The sequence below is a fragment of the Myotis daubentonii genome, chromosome 11 (assembly GCF_963259705.1).
Source record: "Myotis daubentonii chromosome 11, mMyoDau2.1, whole genome shotgun sequence".
NCBI lineage: Eukaryota > Metazoa > Chordata > Mammalia > Chiroptera > Vespertilionidae > Myotis > Myotis daubentonii.
Window position 1 is genome coordinate 32,861,969 of NC_081850.1, and position 17,132 is coordinate 32,879,100.

Genomic DNA, 17,132 nt, shown 5'->3' on the forward strand with positions numbered 1-17,132 from the left:
TGTGCCCTGACTAGGAATTGAACCATGACCTCCTGGTTCTTAGGTCAATGCTTAACCACTGAACCATGCCACCTAGACCAAGCCCTATCTTTATAACTAAAATCTCATTCTCTTCTCCCAGTTTCTTCAAACAGTAGTAAGAATATAAGGAAGAAAAACTGAGTCACATAGTCACATTATATTCCACCCTATGGTTTACATCATGAATTCTATGCTTGCTATCTTCTATGCTTTGCTAATAATATACTGTGCCAAGATTTTAGAATGAAAAATGACAACTTTTCTCTCTCAAGAATATGACTCCAAATAGTGGATTGGGGCTTTCAGATTGCTGCAACTCTTGTGTTTTCTAAAAATCTATTCAGAAATTGAGTCTCCTTCTGTGTTCTGAGCTGTATCTGCTTTTTAAAACAGTGAAAGGCACGGACTAAACAGGTGGACTTGAGGCAACAAGAAAATTGTGGCAAATAAAAAATCTCTATTGATGTCTTGTCTTTAAATAATACCTCTCTACCATTATATCATGGTGTGATATGAACCTGATACTCCAAATGAATTTTAATTTGGAGTTGGGATGGATTTGGAAGGCAAAATCATTTCAGTGCTAGTTGTAATAAAGGCCAGTAAGATGTATCTGCATTTAAAGACATGTAGATCTTTCCTCACATGTGATATAATATGCTGACCATATATGTTAGGCTTGGATAAAAGCTTCAAACCACCTGTGTTCAATACCTCAAGACATAGAAAAAGAATATCATATCTACTCTGTATATATTTCAGGATGATTTTACTGACAAAGTAAGAGCTGGGGATAGCTGTCCAGAGGGACATTAGTAAAAGGCTATTGAGAATTAAAAAAAAAAAAAAAAAAGATGAATCAATGCAATTGAAGGATGAAAATTCACTGGAAAAGCAGATTATTTACTCTGCTCAGGTTCAAAAGGGGAGTAACCATACTTTCTCTTTTTCTTTCTTCTTTTTTTTTTTATCTTTAGCTGGAAAGACAGCTAATGATGCAGAACGAAATGAGAGAAAGACAAATGGCCATGCAAGTTGCTTGGTCTCGGGAATTCCTCAAATATTTTGGAACATTTTTTGGCATTGCAGCCATCTCTTTAACAGCTGGGTATGTTTGTTATTTACTTTAAAATTTTCTTAAATAATTTATTTATTTTGTCTTTGCCATTATCATAGTATTATTCAGTTGGCCAAGACAGGACTTTGGTCCAAATACTGTGCATGTAAACAAAGTAATCCATTATAGCTTAATCCTCAGAGGTAATTCTGTAGAAACAGGGTAGCAATAGTTAATTCTGCCTTTAGTTTATTAGATTGCCTCTGTTCTTTTCTCCATTTTACAAGTTAGAGAACTAACTTGGCACCGAGACAGGAGGCTTCTACAAGTTTATCTCCACAAGCCTTAAATGGTAGATATCAACACTTCACTATATATAAAATGAGTAATCTGAGCCTCAACATCAAATACAAATGAGTAATTCATAGACCCTGTCTGCCCTGGAGAACTGTAGAATCTGGTGAGGGGTTATGGGTAAGGAAATCCTAGTTTCAAAGAAGATGCAAATGAATTAAGTAACTTTTGAAATAAAGGACATTCTTTCAAAAAGCAGGTAATTTTTTTTTCATCAAGTATAAAGATATGTATTTACCGATCATTTCTTGATATTTATTTTTCTTTGTTCTTGAACCAGAGCAATAAAAAGGAAGAAGCCAGCCTTCCTCTTCCCTATCATTCCATTAGGCTTTGTCCTCACCTACCAGTATGACTTGGGCTATGGGACCCTTCTACAAAGAATGAAAGGTAAGCGTTTGATAAACCAGACTCTATTTCTGATTCATTATCTGGTTAAGGATCCCTCTCTTATGATTCCTTGACTTAGGAAGATTCTAACAAGACCCTCTCCCTGGTTTTTAAATATAATAATTATTAAAAATTAGATTATGTAAACTTACAATGAAATAAATTACAAAAAATAAGCATTAAATTATATTAAAAACAATGGTAAAAAGTACTGATCAGCTAATTACTATACTGTAATCTACACATTTAGATTACATATGTCTATACTCTTAAATTATGAATATCTATTGTATCTGTATGGTAGAAATGCAGATACAATATACAAATACAATAAAATACAGATACAACTCTGACTTTAGTGACATTGCATTGGTACCCTGAAGTTGATTGTGGTGGAAGTATTTACACCATGGAAATCTGCAAATGTTAAATCAAGACTTGACTTATTTTGTTGTTGTTGTTGTTTATTGTTTAGACCAGGAGTTGGTATACTATGGCCTGTGGGCTGGCCACCTGTTTTTGAAAATAAAGTTTTATTGGAACATTGACATGCCATTCATTTCTGAGTTGGCTTTGGCTGCTTTTCATTACCATGACAGAGATGCCTCATTGGAACAGAAACAAAAGGCCTCACAAGCCTAAAATATTTACTGTCTGGACCTTTAAGAAAGTTTACCAACCCATGGTCTAGAAGACTTAAGACAGTGATGAAGGCTATGTTAATAATGCAGATTATGGCCCTGACCAGTTTGGCTCAGTGGATGGAGCATCAGCCTGCGGACTCAAGGGTCCCAGGTTCGATTCCGGTCAGGGGCATGTACCTTGGTTGCAGGCACGTGCCCAGTGGGGAGTGTGCAGGAGGCAGCTGATCGATGTTTCCCTCTCGTCGATGTTTCTGGCTCCCTCTCCCTCTCCCTTCCTCCCTGTGGAAGATCAATAAAATATATTTTAAAAAATGCAGATTATGTTTAAAAGTGTGTTGTGTCCCTAGCCATTACATTGTGAATGGCTTAAAAAATGAGGAAATATTTTCCCAATATTTAAAAAACCGTTATCTGATTCAGCAAAGTTGTTCAAATCATTCTCAAATGAGTAAAGTTCCAACATATGTCATTGTTTCACTTGCCATACTCATCAATGTAAAAGAAAACACCAGCCATCATTCATAGTGGAATTATATTCATTCACCAACTGCTACTATAGGTTAGCTGTGACTACAAGGGTTCAGCAAAAATCAATGAAAACATTCTGTAAGAACCAATTTGCTACATGGAATTTATGATACAATGTATTATACGTTTTATTATTTATAACTTGTGTGCTACATATATTTTCTATAAGTAAATCTATAATAAACATATGTACTTAATAAACTTTACATTTTAAACCGCCCCCCCGCCCCCAGGAGAGAGCTGGTTGTTAAATATTCACCAGACTGTGCTGCTCTCCTCTCAAAGAACCTTGGCTCTCACTGCCCTAGCAAATAGCACTGCAATCAGAAGACATTCCTGTCCTAGGAAGATAGTTTCCCATTCGTCTAGGGCAGTGGTCAGCAAACTGCGGCTCGCGAGCCACATGCAGCTCTTTGGCCCCTTGAGTGTGGCTCTTCCACAAAACACCATGTGCGGGCGCGCACGTACAGTGCGATTGAAACTTCATGGCCCATGCGCAGAAGTCAGTATTTTGGGGAAGAGCCACACTCAAGGGGCCAAAGAGCCGCATGTGGCTTGCGAGCCGCAGTTTGCCGACCACTGGTCTAGGATATTCCTGCTTCCAAATTCATACCACTTCTCTGGGAACTACACTCATACGAGTATCCCCTTGTACCCACTTTTCGAGCCTTTAACCCATAGAACATTGGAAACAGATTTTTCCCAAGCCTTCATTTTGCCATCCTGCTCTCTCCTGGGCTATGAGCCCATCCTTGAAGCTTTGTGGGTACTGCTTTGATATGGTAAAGGAGGAGGTACAGGCTTGGGAGTAGGGAGTAGAACATCTCATTCCAAAGCCTGGGGAAATGGAGGATTATATGTTCTGAAAAAAAATTTGAAAATGGAAATATATTTCCTCATAGATACTATGTAAAAGTGTTCTTTGTAGTCAGGTGTTATTGATATCACAGTTCAGCTATATTGTAGGCTAAAGAGTTCTTTGCTGATGGCCTAGAAATTGATTTATAGCATTATTACTATGGGAAAATGTATTCTGAGTACTAAAACGCTGACCTACAAATTAATTTTTTTTGGTACAATCCCATTTGAAGCTAGAAATTAACCAGCTCAGTTTCACATCACTCATCTGCTTAAGCATTCATTAGTCCGAGCCCAACTATGTCTCACTGTTTTATAATGGACTAATGGACATTAGAAGTCACAGAGCAAGTTTACTTTCTGGAAACAATTTGACTGTATATTTTTAAAGTAATTTTATTACAGGTCCATCAGAGTCTACAAAATTCAGAATTTTATACTTTCAGGGCATGTTGTGGAAATTTCTTGTAAAAAGAAATACATCTTTAGAATATACCAGGAAACTTACCATATTAGAAACTTTAGGTTATCACATTTAGCATTGTTAACTAATGATGACCCCAAGATATAAAATCCCTGTTTGACTGAATTTATCATCAGTCATTCTGTAAACACATATTGAGATTTGCTATATGCCAGCAAGACATTCTCACATGGAAACATCTAGTCTGTCATCAGTGGCCGGCCTAATTATATACAAGTTATAATGATCTTTACTTACTATTTGAGACTGAGAAAAGAAGTGTTGGGAGATGGTTGAAGTACTCTTATAATTTGAAAATTTTAGTCTGTTAGGTTTGGAGTATAAATTGTGTGCTAAAGGACAAGAACTTAAAGGAAACATTTGCCTTCATTTCCAAAGTTTATAAAATGTCAATGTGTATTATGACACAATTTTTAAATTAATTTTTCTAATTAGTCTTCAACATTAAAAGTTGGCAAATGTTAATGGGTCCAACAAATTACTAGCTGTTATCTGAAAGAGGAACTGTTTATAGAAATGTGTAGATGTGTGTGTATGTAGGTATACAGACTAAAGAATATTTAATATTATTTGGGGTATTTACAAGTAGTTTCAGGTCAAAAATTAGCTTTCCTAAAAATTTAGAATTTTCAGTAAATTTTATTTTCTCACGTCACTTATGATATATTAAAAGGCAAAAGGAAGGGGACTACCTCAAACCCCTCCAAACACAACTAATCTTTAGCACCCTGACTTTTCTTCAAGGAGAAAAACAACATTACGTGGTATGCTTTCTCTTCTACATGTTAAAATGTTTTCTTCTGTCAAATAAAATGGCATCTGATTTATCTTTCTGTGAGTCTTCAGGATTCATCACTATATTTCCTTTGGGAGATCACTTCTCCTGAGGACAGCGGGTGAAATATTTAACTGTAAGATTTGAGGAACACAGCAAGTAGGTCTTCTCACAAACTGCTGATACTCCTTTGTCACCTTGTATATGTCTGTACTTTATTTAAGGTGAAGCTGAGAACATATTGGAAAAAGAAAAAAATAAGTTACAGCTGCCAAAAGGAATGATTACTTTTGAAAGCCTTGAAAAAGCCAGAAGGGAACAAAGTAAATTCTTCATAGACAAATGATATCATGTTTACCCACTGAAACTCAAAACACAAAATTGTTGACTTGAATAATGGTTTTCATAATTGTTTAAGTGTTCAAGATTTTGATATATTGGATTTTATTTTAAAATATTAAAATGTAAGATCAGGTTTGTTAAACTATTTTGAAATAAAATTTATAACATTCAACAAAAGAAAGGAGGTACTCTAAGTCACTTTTAGATTTCCCATATATGTATATTATAAATATGTAAATATAAAGTTAATAAACTATATTGTTTTGAACTCCTGAAAGCAAATGTCCTACAGCTCTCATTTTTCTGTCTCACACACCTTCCCCATCACATTCATCTTTAATTTGGATTTGTCAGTTGTGTCCTGTCTCCACCTGACAGAAACAACTCATATTAATGACTAATATGTATATTGTGCTTCCTATGGCCAGTCACTCTTCTGAGTGGTTTGCATAGATCTAGGACAGGAAGGACTGCTGCTCAGGAGAGATTACATTTGAGCTGAGAATTGAATGATGAATGAGCCAGTTGTGTAAAAAGCAGGTATGGGGGCAGGGAAGGGATTTCTAGGCAAAGGGAAGAGCCAGAGGAAAGGCTCTCCTCTGGCTCTGAGACTTGTCAAAGAATGGAAAGAAGGCTAGAAAGAATAGTAGGAGATGAAATCTGAAGGAGAGAAACAAGAACAAATACATGGCTAATGCAGCTGATGATACATTAACATATGGCTTTGATACAATTACAGTTGAAGAGAACCTTGGGGTCAGGTCTTGAAGGATGCATTGAGTTCTCCATGAAGACAAGGGGGTGAAGAGGAAGTACATCCTTGGCAGAAAAAGAAGAAGGGGCGGGGGGGAACGAAGATGGCGGCATAGGTTAATGCCGGAGATTGCTGCCTCGAACAACCACTTCAAAAAACAACTAAAAGACGGAATGGACATCATCCAGAACCACAGGAAGGCTGGCTGAGTGGAAATTCTACAACTAGGAGGAAAGAGAATATCATACCCAAACTCAGAGGAGGCGCAGTGCTGAAGTGAAATACTCAGGTGCGGAGTGCGCGCGGAGCAGGCTGGCAGTGGAGGGCGCGGTTGTTGTTTTCAATCGGGAGGGAGTTTCAGACTCTGAGCTCCAGATCCGGGCGAGTCTCTAGGGACCCAGACTCAAACGGGAGAAGCGGGACTGTCTGGCTTCGGTTGGAACTCGAAGGCAGCTTTCTCTCCGAGGTTTGCAGCGGTTGCTGGGACTCTGTGAGGCAGAGCACCTAGGGACAGAACTGAGAGCAGCCATAACTGCTTGCTCCACCCGCCCTGTAGATCCACGGGGACCTGCCCCGCCCAAGCCCTGCACAGAGCCATTTGCCGGATAGCCTCAGGCAAACGCTAGATTAGCACCGCCCTAGAGATCCAGCACAGAAGCTCTCCCACTGCAGACACAGTGAACTCTCATAGCCAGTTAGCCTGGAGGTCAAATCACCCCCAGTATTGCCGACAACAATCAAGGCTTAACTACAACAAGACTGCGCACAAAGACCACTAGGGGGTGCACCAAGAAAGCATAAAAAATGCGGAGACAAAGAAACAGGACAAAACTGTCAATGGAGGATATTCAGTTCAGAACCACACTTTTAAGGTCTCTTAAGAACTGTCTAGAAGCCGCCGATAAATGTAGTGAGATCCTCAAGAAATCTAATGAGACCCTCGATGTTATGATAAAGAACCAACTAGAAATTAAGCATACATGGACTGAAATAACGAATACTATACAGACTCCCAACAGCAGACCAGAGGAGCGCAAGAATCAAGGCAAAGATTTGAAATGCGAAGAAGCAAAAAACACCCAACAAGAAAAGCAAAATGAAAAAAGAATCTGAAAATACGAAGATAGTGTAAGGAGCCTCTGGGACAGCTTCAAGCACACCAACATCCGAATTATAGGGGTGCCAGAAGATGAGAGAGAGCAAGATATTGAAAACCTATTAGAAGAAATAATGACAGAAAACTTCCCCCACCTAGTGAAAGAAATAGACTTACAGGTCCAGGAAGCACAGAGAACCCCAAACAAAAGGAATCCAAAGAGGACCACACCAAGACACATCATAATTAAAATGCCAAGAGCAAAAGACAAAGAGAGAATCTTAAAAGCAGCAAGAGAAAGAAACTCAGTTACCTACAAGGGAGTACCCATATGACTGTCAGCTGATTTCTCAACAGAAACTTTGCAGGCCAGAAGGGAATGGCAAGAAATATTCAAAGTGATGAATACCAAGAACCTACAACCCAGATTACTTTATCCAGCAAAGCTATCATTCAGAACTGAAGGTCAGATAAAGAGCTTCACAGATAAGGAAAAGCTAAAGGAGTTCATCACCACCAAACCAGTATTATATGAAATGCTGAAAGGTATCCTTTAAGAAGAGGAAGAAGAAGAAAAAGGTAAAGATACAAATTATGAACAACAAATACGCATCTATCAACAAGTGAATCTAAGAATCAAGTGAATAAATAATCTGGTGATCATAATAGAATCAGGGACATAGAAAGGGAATAGACTGACTATTCTTGGGGGGGAAAGGGGTGTGGGAGATGCGGGAAGAGACTGGACAAAAATCGTGCACCTATGGATGAGGACAGTGGGTGGGGAGTGAGGGCGGAGGGTGGGGCGGGAACTGGGAGGAGGAGAGTTATGGGGGGAAAAAAGAGGAACAAAAGTAATAATCTGAACAATAAAGATTTAATTTAAAAAAAGAAAGAAAAAAAAAGAAAAAGAAGAATGACTAAAGGCAGTGCCGTGCATGTCAAGTTCAGGGATTTGCTGCTGGTTATTGGGTTTGCCTGGGGCAAGAGGTTCCTTACTTGGGATATTTGTTAAGAAATAAGCCTGGAGGCACAGCTCAGCTCCTTGGGTGTAACACCAAGGAGGTTGTGCTCTATCCTACTGGTACTAAAATTACAACTCAATCAAGTTTATATGGCATTCCACCTAATTCAGTTTGTGTTTGGGGATAATTCTGAAGGGCCCTTATGGTATAGTACTTAATTGCACTTTGTAAAAGATTTTAGCAGTGCCCCAGATCCACTCAAAACAGTTTTGGCAACAAATACTGAAACTATATTGTCAAGATGTTAAAGAAGGAAGGAAGACCCTTAGAAATTATCTAGTCTAAATCCCATTTTACAGTTGAGAAAATGGAGGTTCATAGTGTTTTAGCTAAAGTTCCACATCTGGTAATGGTAGTTGGTACTAAAACCCTGGTGTCTGATATCCCTAGAAGAATTCTTTCCAATGCAACATGCTGCCTTACTTCAAAGGAAAGTGACAAAGTAAAAATCCAAAATAATTTTTAAAAATTATCACATATGCTCAATTTCAGAGCCTTAGAAAATGTCCCAAAGATGGGGTTAGAACAGGATAGGCAAGTAGCAGAGTCAGACTGCAAAAATAATCTACAACCAATGTAACTGGAATATGAGTAATCTGAAGTTGATACTGTATTTTATAGGCTTCAACAATTTTAATATCTGCATGTTCAAATGTGATATTTTAGAGACACTAGCCAGAACCTAGTAAGTATTTTTGCTCCACTCTTATGGGAAAAGAACAAACCCTTGCTGGGAAAATATTATTAAATGAGCCTTATTACTCACGCGTTGCGGTGTCTCTTGGCCTTGGATATGTCTGTTCTGTGAGAGGGTTGGAAATGCTCTCCTAGGTTTGGCCTTGTGGATGTCTACAGGAGATTTCAGAAATACCTTGCAAACTGCAAACTGTCCAATTTGAAGAAAGTAGTTTCTAATATTCAGGGCTGACTATTTAGCATCTCTACTGATTTTTCTACTGGTAACTTTGGGTCTTGGAGTTTATGAAGATTGGGCTACAGGTGTACCAGGAAGCCCAGGCTGGCTGGAAGCAGAGCGTAGGGGGTGACAGAAAATAAGAGAGCCAAGGAAGAGTAGTCTTCATGAAGGGATGGAGCTGACTCAAATGCCTCTCACAGTAAATGGCTGCCAGGGTTCCATTACTGGCTTGCTTGGGGGAGCTGAGCTCCCTAGGGACCAAAGTCACCTATGGGATCCCCTCACGGGCCTGTTTATTTTGCTGTAATAACTTGTTCCTTTGGTTACTTGGATGGCAATAAGAAGTGTGTCTGGAACAACACAAACTTATCATGACTGCTGATAAAAGCAACTGGAGCCCTATAGCCCACTGATACTCAGTGGTCACTGAGTCTGAGGTTTAGATAGTATTTCTGGTTCATTATTTCTCAGTCCACAGGTGTCATGGAGTTAAAAGATAGATTGCTAACCTCAGTTTATTTATTCTTTTTCTTGGAGGACTTCACCTGTGGCCAGCAGTACTGTGTAGATGTTTTCTGCTCTGCCTGGACATGAAGGACAGGCAACCCCTGAGCCTGAGTTGGTTTGGGCATTTCATTTGGTGTTAGAAGAACAGGGTTCAGAATATGTCTCATGAAGTCACAACCTAGAGAGGACTGACTGGCAATCTGGGATTCTAGTTTGGTGGGGATTTCAAAAAACTGTAAGGAAACAGCTGTTGAAGGTATGTGAAAGTCAATGGATACTGATAAATTGAAATGAAATAAGGAAGGTCTGTAAAAAGTTATCAGGGTGTCAGGATTGGGCTTTGAGGAACACCTATAACTATTTTTCCCAACATTCCCACACCATTAATTTTCTGCTGATGAAGATCTGACACAAGTAGAAGGTAGTATCAACCAAGGTGATCGAGAGAGAGGAGAGAGGAGAGAGAGAGAGAGAGAGAGAGAGAGAGAGAGAGAGAGAGAGAGAGAGAGAGAGAGAGAGAGATTACATTCCATAGAAATTCAATATAGATTCTGGATACTCGACAATTTCATATCTTGAAATGCTCCAGAGAAGACTTGGCATCCAGAATGCTTTTGATCTTCAAGGAACTAGGAAATTTGAAAGGAGTCCAACTAATGCTATGTATTTCAAACTAGCAATAACAAAAACACCTATGGTTTGAATAGTTTGTGCCTCTAGATCAGGGGTGGGGAACATCCAGCCTGCAAGCCATATAAGGCCCCTTAAATCATTTGGTCTGGCCCTACCAAGGCATTAGGGGTGAGTTAATTAAATGTTTGACTAAATATAACAGCCTAATTTTTAAGCTGATAATTTTGTATGGCCTGAGAATGATGGTATAAATATCTAAATGGCCCTTGGCAGAAAAAAGGTTCCCCACACCTGCTCTAGATAGTTACTTCTTTGAATTCAATAGCTATGAGAAATACAGGATGCTAGACTTACCTTCCATGCAGTTTCCTCATATGGACTGAAAGCAAAGGACAAGCCTACCACCTCTGAAATAGCCTGAAAGTCTTACTAGGCAGGTGAAGGGGATTTTGTTCATCTACTGACTTTCATAATTGCTTTCAGCAATTCAAGCAGACATCAATTTCCTACTAGAATAGGTGTGTTACAGGAAAAGTTCAAATAGGCTCATAGTTAAGATATTCAGTTCTTCCTCCCACTTCTTTTTCCCCAGAAATAGTCACGTTTATCTCTTTTAGATAATCCTATCTCAATATAGGATTTCCCTGAAGCAGATTTAGCACCAATCACTTGAGCAAGTCACTGATTTTGGAGGTAATCCCCAAAACATTGATGAGGAATTAAGGAAGTAAATAGGACAGAGAAGGAAACTAGTAAATGAAGTCTAACCTAGAAAGTGACCTTTGCAGACCACTGTAGCTTAATCCTGATGAAGAACTCTGGGAAATGGTTTAAAACCTCCCCTTACCACCACCTGAGTTTTTCAATCCAAGGAGTGAAATTTTCCCAGCTTAGAATGTACAGGCAAAATGGGCTCTGGAAACCAGAATAAAACTCAAGCAAGAGACGCAGGTGTTAGACACTGGAAGTCAGATCAGCTCAAACTGAAATGGTAAGGGCTAATAAGTAGTTGAAAGCAACTCATATTTTAGTTACTGATAGGGTTATTTTAACTTTACATTTCTAAGTAACATTCCAGTGTAGCTACTTCTTAATGTTTCAAAAAAATATTATTTCTTGACATACCATAAAGAGAATAAAGAATTAGCTATCTTAACTCCCCCAATCCCAACAACCACCACCACATGCATCTATTTCCCTATCCTTTCAATATTGTTATGTAATCATTTTGGTTGGATCAATATTCATTGTTTACATTATAATGATGCAAACACTGTTCACAACTGTGTCATATAGTAAAGTATAATTACTTCCCTTTCTTGCTCACTTCCTGATTTCTCTGGAAGTAGTAGTCTTTTTTGTTGTTTTATGTGTTTAATGTTCTTTATAACTTCATTAACCTCAAATTTTTTGTTGGTTTTTAAATCTCCTCCAAAGACATCCATTCACATCAGGTATTTTGTCAATACCTTCTTGAAAAAAAATTAGAGGCTTCTGACCTGTTCTCACCTGTGCTGTTTTTTTGGGTTTTTTTTTTTACAGCTCTCTCCTCCTGAGTTTTCCCTTCATCACCGTGGTGGAGGGGGAGGGTCCTTTTTTCTTATACCTGGGTTGGATCTTTTGTTTCCTATATTCTATGCTGTGCCTCCTCATTTGCTGGAACTCATCCCTCCTTAGCTTTGTGACAAAGAGTGAATGGAGGAAAAAAATGTTGAGACCTTATGTATCTAAAAATAACTTTCTCTTCTTCACTTGATTGATAAATTGGCTGGGGACAGAATTCCTGGTTGTTAATGACTTTCCATCAGGATTTCTAAGGCATTTCTCAGCCGGCTTGGGTGTCAACACTCTGTGCTGGGAAGCCCTCCTACACCAATCCTCCTCTTCACCCTGCTTGAGCTTCAACCACTCATGCTGGCCACCCATCACATAGTTAGATATATTCCTCATCCAATTCAAATCCTAACAACACTAGCCTGCACCACCATGCAAAAGCCTTTCTTAACCAGTTCAGGCTCACACACCTCTCACTGGGTCACCTTCCCTTCCTCCCTGCTCCCAGTGTGGATGCCTTCCTCACTCTTCTCAGATGACAACACCCCCATCGGAACCACCAGAGCCTTCCCCTACACCTGCCAGCACGGATACATCCTTTGTTCTGCCCAAATGAATGGATTTAGCAAGAAATTATTCAGTATATAAAGGGAAAAAGAAAAAGTGAAAGAGCTGAATTTTAATATTTGTCCTCTAATACAAATATTTAGAATTTTTTAAATAAAATTGTTTTTGTTTATTTTTGTGTGTTCAAGTAACCCTTATTTTGTGTGTGTGTGTTTTTAATTTTTATTCAATTTATTGGGGTAACATTGGTTAAAATTATATAGGTTTCAAGTGTACAATTCTATAATACAACATCTGTACATTGTAAGTATGTTCACCATTCACAGTGAAGTCTTTTTCCATCTACATTTATCCCCTCTTTACCCTCTTCTACTTTCCCCCACCACTCTTTTCCTTCTTGTAATCCCCATAATGTTGTCTGTGTCTATGAGGTATTTTTAATCCCTTTACCTTTTTCACCCTGCCCCCCCCCCCAAAATCCCTCCCTTCTGACATCTGTCAGTCTGTTTTCTGTATCTATAAGTCTACTTCTATTTAGTTTGTTTAGTTTGTTTATTAGATTCCACATATGGGTGAAATCATATGGCAACTGTCTTTCTCTGATTGGCTTATTTCACTTAGCATAATATTCTCTAGGTCCATCCATACTGTCACAAAAAGGTAAGATTTCCTTTTTTAATGGTTGAGTAGTACTCCATTGTGTAAATGTACCACAGCATTTTTATTCACTTATCTACTGACTAGGGGCCCAGTGCACGAAATTCGTGCACTGGGTGTGTGTGTGGGGGGGGGGGGAGTGTCCCTCAGCCCAGCCTGCCCCCTCTCACATACTGGGAGCCCTCAGGCGTTGACCCCCATCACTCTCCAATCGCAGGATCGCCCCTTGCCCAGGCCTGACGCCTCTGACAGAGGTGTCAGGCCTGGGCAGGGGACCCTCATTTCCCCCCATCACTGGTTCTGCCCCCAGCCCAGGCCTGATGCCTCAGCCAGAGGCATAGCCCCCCATCACCCTTCGATCGCCTGATCGGCCCCTTGCCCAGGCCTGACGCCTCCGCCAGAGGTGTCAGGCTTGGACAGGGGACCCCCATCTCCCCCCGATCACTGGCTCTGGCCCCCGCCCAGGCCTGAGGCCTCTGGCCCAGGAATCATGCCTGGGCAGGGGACCCCCATCTCCCTCTGATCGCTTGCTCCACCCCCCGCCCAAGCCTGACACCTCTGACCCAGGCTTCAGGCCTGGGCAAGGGGGCCATCATATCCCCCCAATCCCCGGCTCAGCCCCCCACCCAGGCCTGATGCCTCGGCCAGAGGAGTTGACCCTCATCACCCTCCGATCACCAATCACTGGATCGGCCCCTTGACCAGGCCTGAGGCCTCCGGCAGAGGTGTCAGGCCTGGGCAGGGGACCGCCAGCTCCCCACGGTTGCAGGCTCCGCCCCTGCCCAGGCCTAACGCCTCTGGCTGAGGCGTCCGGCTCGGGCAGCGGGGACCCGCAGCTGCAGCGGCCCCACGATCGTGGGCTCCGCTTTAGGCCCAGGCAAGGGACCCCTAGCTCCCGGGACTGCCAGCTTCGACCGTGCCCAGCTCCCATCGCTGGCTCCACCCCTACTTCCTGCTATCACTGGCCAGGGCGGAAAAGGCACCTGATTCTCCAATCATGGCTGGGGGGCAGGGCAAAGGCAGCCCCAGGGCCACCTTTGCCCTGCCCCCCAGCTCTTAGCTCCCCCCTGGGTTTCTGATCACTGTCAGTGGCAGGGGGCTTCTTCCTGCTTTCCCTTTCGCCTCCCTGCATTGTGCCTACATATGCAAATTAACCGCCATCTTGTTGGCAGTTAACTGCCAATCATAGTTGGCAGTTAATTTGCATATAGCCCTGATTAGCCAATGAAAAGGGTATCGTCGTACGCCAATTACCATTTTTCTCTTTTATTAGTGTAGATGAACATTTGGGCTGCTTCCAAATCTTGGCTATTGTAAATAATGCTGCAATGAACATAGGGATGCATGTGTTCTTTTGAATTAGTATTTCAGGTTTCTTCAGCTATAGTCCCAGAAGTAGAATTGCTGGGTCATAAGGCAGCTCTATTTTTAATTTTTTGAGGTAACTCCATATTGTTTTCCATAGTGGCTACCTATGTAGTAAGTAGATATTTTTCTTTATGTTCTATTCTTTTTATTAACTTATTTCTCAAGCCTCAAATTTTCAAAGGGTAGACAGGAAGAGTCCACATATCTCTACAGGGATCCTAATTAGGGCAGAATTTTAGAACTAATATTTTAAACTTGTTGATTTGCCATAAGTGTATAAAGAGTCATAAAATGTACCATTCATCCTCAAAGGATGAAGGTTTTATTACATATGTGCATATAATTATAAACATTAAAATTATTGATTTGATTTTGAAAACTGACTATATGTCATTGCTGTGCTGACTGCTTAGTAGGCACTAAGGAGACATGAAACTTTCATGTGATTAAAAAAAGACAGTGAACTTGATATCTGAAGTCTTTGCTTGAGCCACACCACAAACCCTCACTAATTGTGTGATCTCTGACAAAGAATTCTGAGTATTATCTATAAAATGAGGTAAATATCTGTGCAACATGACTGTTATGCAGGCAAAATGAAATCATGTTTGTAAAACTTCTCAGCAAACTATGTTTGATATTCAAGTGTTAAGAGCTCAAGCTCTGCAGAAACAGTCTCAGTTCTTAAACCCTCACTTCACCACTCACTAGACTTAAACATGTGTCTGAATCACCATTTCTCCATCACCTCATTTGTAGTTTGGTAATATTGACATTACTCAGCTCAGAGTACTACTGAGAGGGATAAAAATGAGATAAAATGTTCAGCGGATAATAAGCATTCAATATTTCCTAATGTTATTGTTCTATGTTTACTGACATCCTCCAAAGCATATCTCCTATCTATTGCTATGTTCATTCTACCCTATAAATTAATGAGTTTTATTTTACAAAGGAGAAATTGATAGCTGATGGCAAACCCTTCTCTGTTAAGCAGTTGATTGTATATCTTATTTCTCAAGAAAAATTACTATTTTCTATGAACACAATAAACATACTTGAGAACTAAAACTATGAGTAATTGATGTGATGAAGGGCCATATTTCATTGGTTCATTTAGATGAGACTTCACACACAAAATGGTATAAATTCAACTAATATTTAGTTATGCATTAAACAAATGGTATTTACTGAAAAGAGTAAAATTGAAATCAGGGCTATCCTCAAAATCTAGAATGTGAGGTATCTGGGCCTGTGGATAAGAAAACCTGAAAGCAGGAAAATAGGGTATTCTGGAAAAAAATGTACCTTTTAAGAAAGTAGGTCTAGGCATTCAGAACAGCTGATTATTAAATCTAATAGACTCAATCTCTGGGAGCAAGTGAGAAGAAGGTATTCTACACACACTAAATATAAGGAAGAACACCCCCATCCAAAGTTCATAAATCACATGATCAAAACCACAGAATCACAGATGAAGAGAACTCATAATCATACAGATATACACAACTTTTCCTAGACACTTAACAATTTTTCTTCTCCACCAGTCAGCTTAGTTCAGAATGATCCTTTGTCAAATGCTTTTGGGTATCCCCTGTGAAAATTAATAAACAAAAAAAAACCTCATTTATAATGGAGTAGGGGACTATAAGAGAAAATGCTCATGCCCGAGTCAACAGCACATTACTGTCCCCAACAGGAAGAGACTACCTTGCATCTCCAGCAGGAAGTGATATTACTTTACTACCTAAGCTGGAGGAGGGAAGATCCCTCCTTGCCCAATAACTGCTCAGCCGATGAAAGACTGCCATAATTCAGCTACTGAAAAGTCACTATCCTTCCAACTTTGTTTCCTCTAATGAACTCTTCATTTACAACAGCCCCTTCAAAGTCTGCAAGAGTATTTCTCTCCATTGTTTCTCTGGACTTCATTCATGGTGAAGTGTGTGGTGTGCTATTAGACTGCATGTCCTGAATTGCAATTATTTGTTCCTTCCAAATAGTAAATCTATTTTGCTGGAGGAATATCTGGCTATCTATTTAAGGTCAACAACCCCTTACTATATCTATCTATCTATCTATCTATCTATCTATCTATCTATCTAATCTCCAACCATACCTATAAAAAAAAGAATTAAACTTCATTTTATGAGAAAGGCAATTTATAGTTATGTTCAAACTTGTTGCTATAAAAATAATACCTCTTGAAAATCGACAGTATTGTATGTTTTTCTAAAGCTTTAAAATGTCATTTTGGCATGCTAATAAGTGCTTAAAATTGTTTGAAAACACTTAGTAAGGATTATTCTGAGATGTTTCAAGGTTAGTATATTAAGCTAGGTACAAGTAAATATAACTTGTTGATCTCTTCAAATGTATGCAGATTATAAGTGACATTTGTTATCCTTGCAAAATAAGCAAGCTTGACGATTCTTGAAAGTCAAGAAAGAAGGAATAAGGTATGATTGTTCAGGTTCTATATTCTTTACTGAACATCTCTGTACTAATTTTTCACTTATGCCATTGTTATAAGGTTGAAGTAGAATAATGTGTTTCTATAAAAATATTGGCTAAGATTCCAAAATGGTGGCAGAGTAAGTGG

At 39.5% G+C, this 17,132-nt stretch overlaps 1 protein-coding gene across 10 annotated transcripts in view; it reads left to right on the forward strand.

Moving 5' to 3' along the window:
* The window catches only part of PLGRKT (plasminogen receptor with a C-terminal lysine), a 112,061-nt gene that overhangs the window by 23,807 nt on the left and 71,122 nt on the right, over positions 1-17,132 (forward strand). For 5 of the 10 annotated variants that reach the window (XM_059656751.1, XM_059656748.1, XM_059656749.1 and 2 more), the window contains 2 exons: positions 999-1,129; positions 1,713-1,822. In XM_059656751.1, coding sequence (XP_059512734.1) covers positions 999-1,129; positions 1,713-1,822 — 241 coding nt within the window. The other 5 variants (XM_059656754.1, XM_059656755.1, XM_059656753.1 and 2 more) reach the window with 3 other exon arrangements.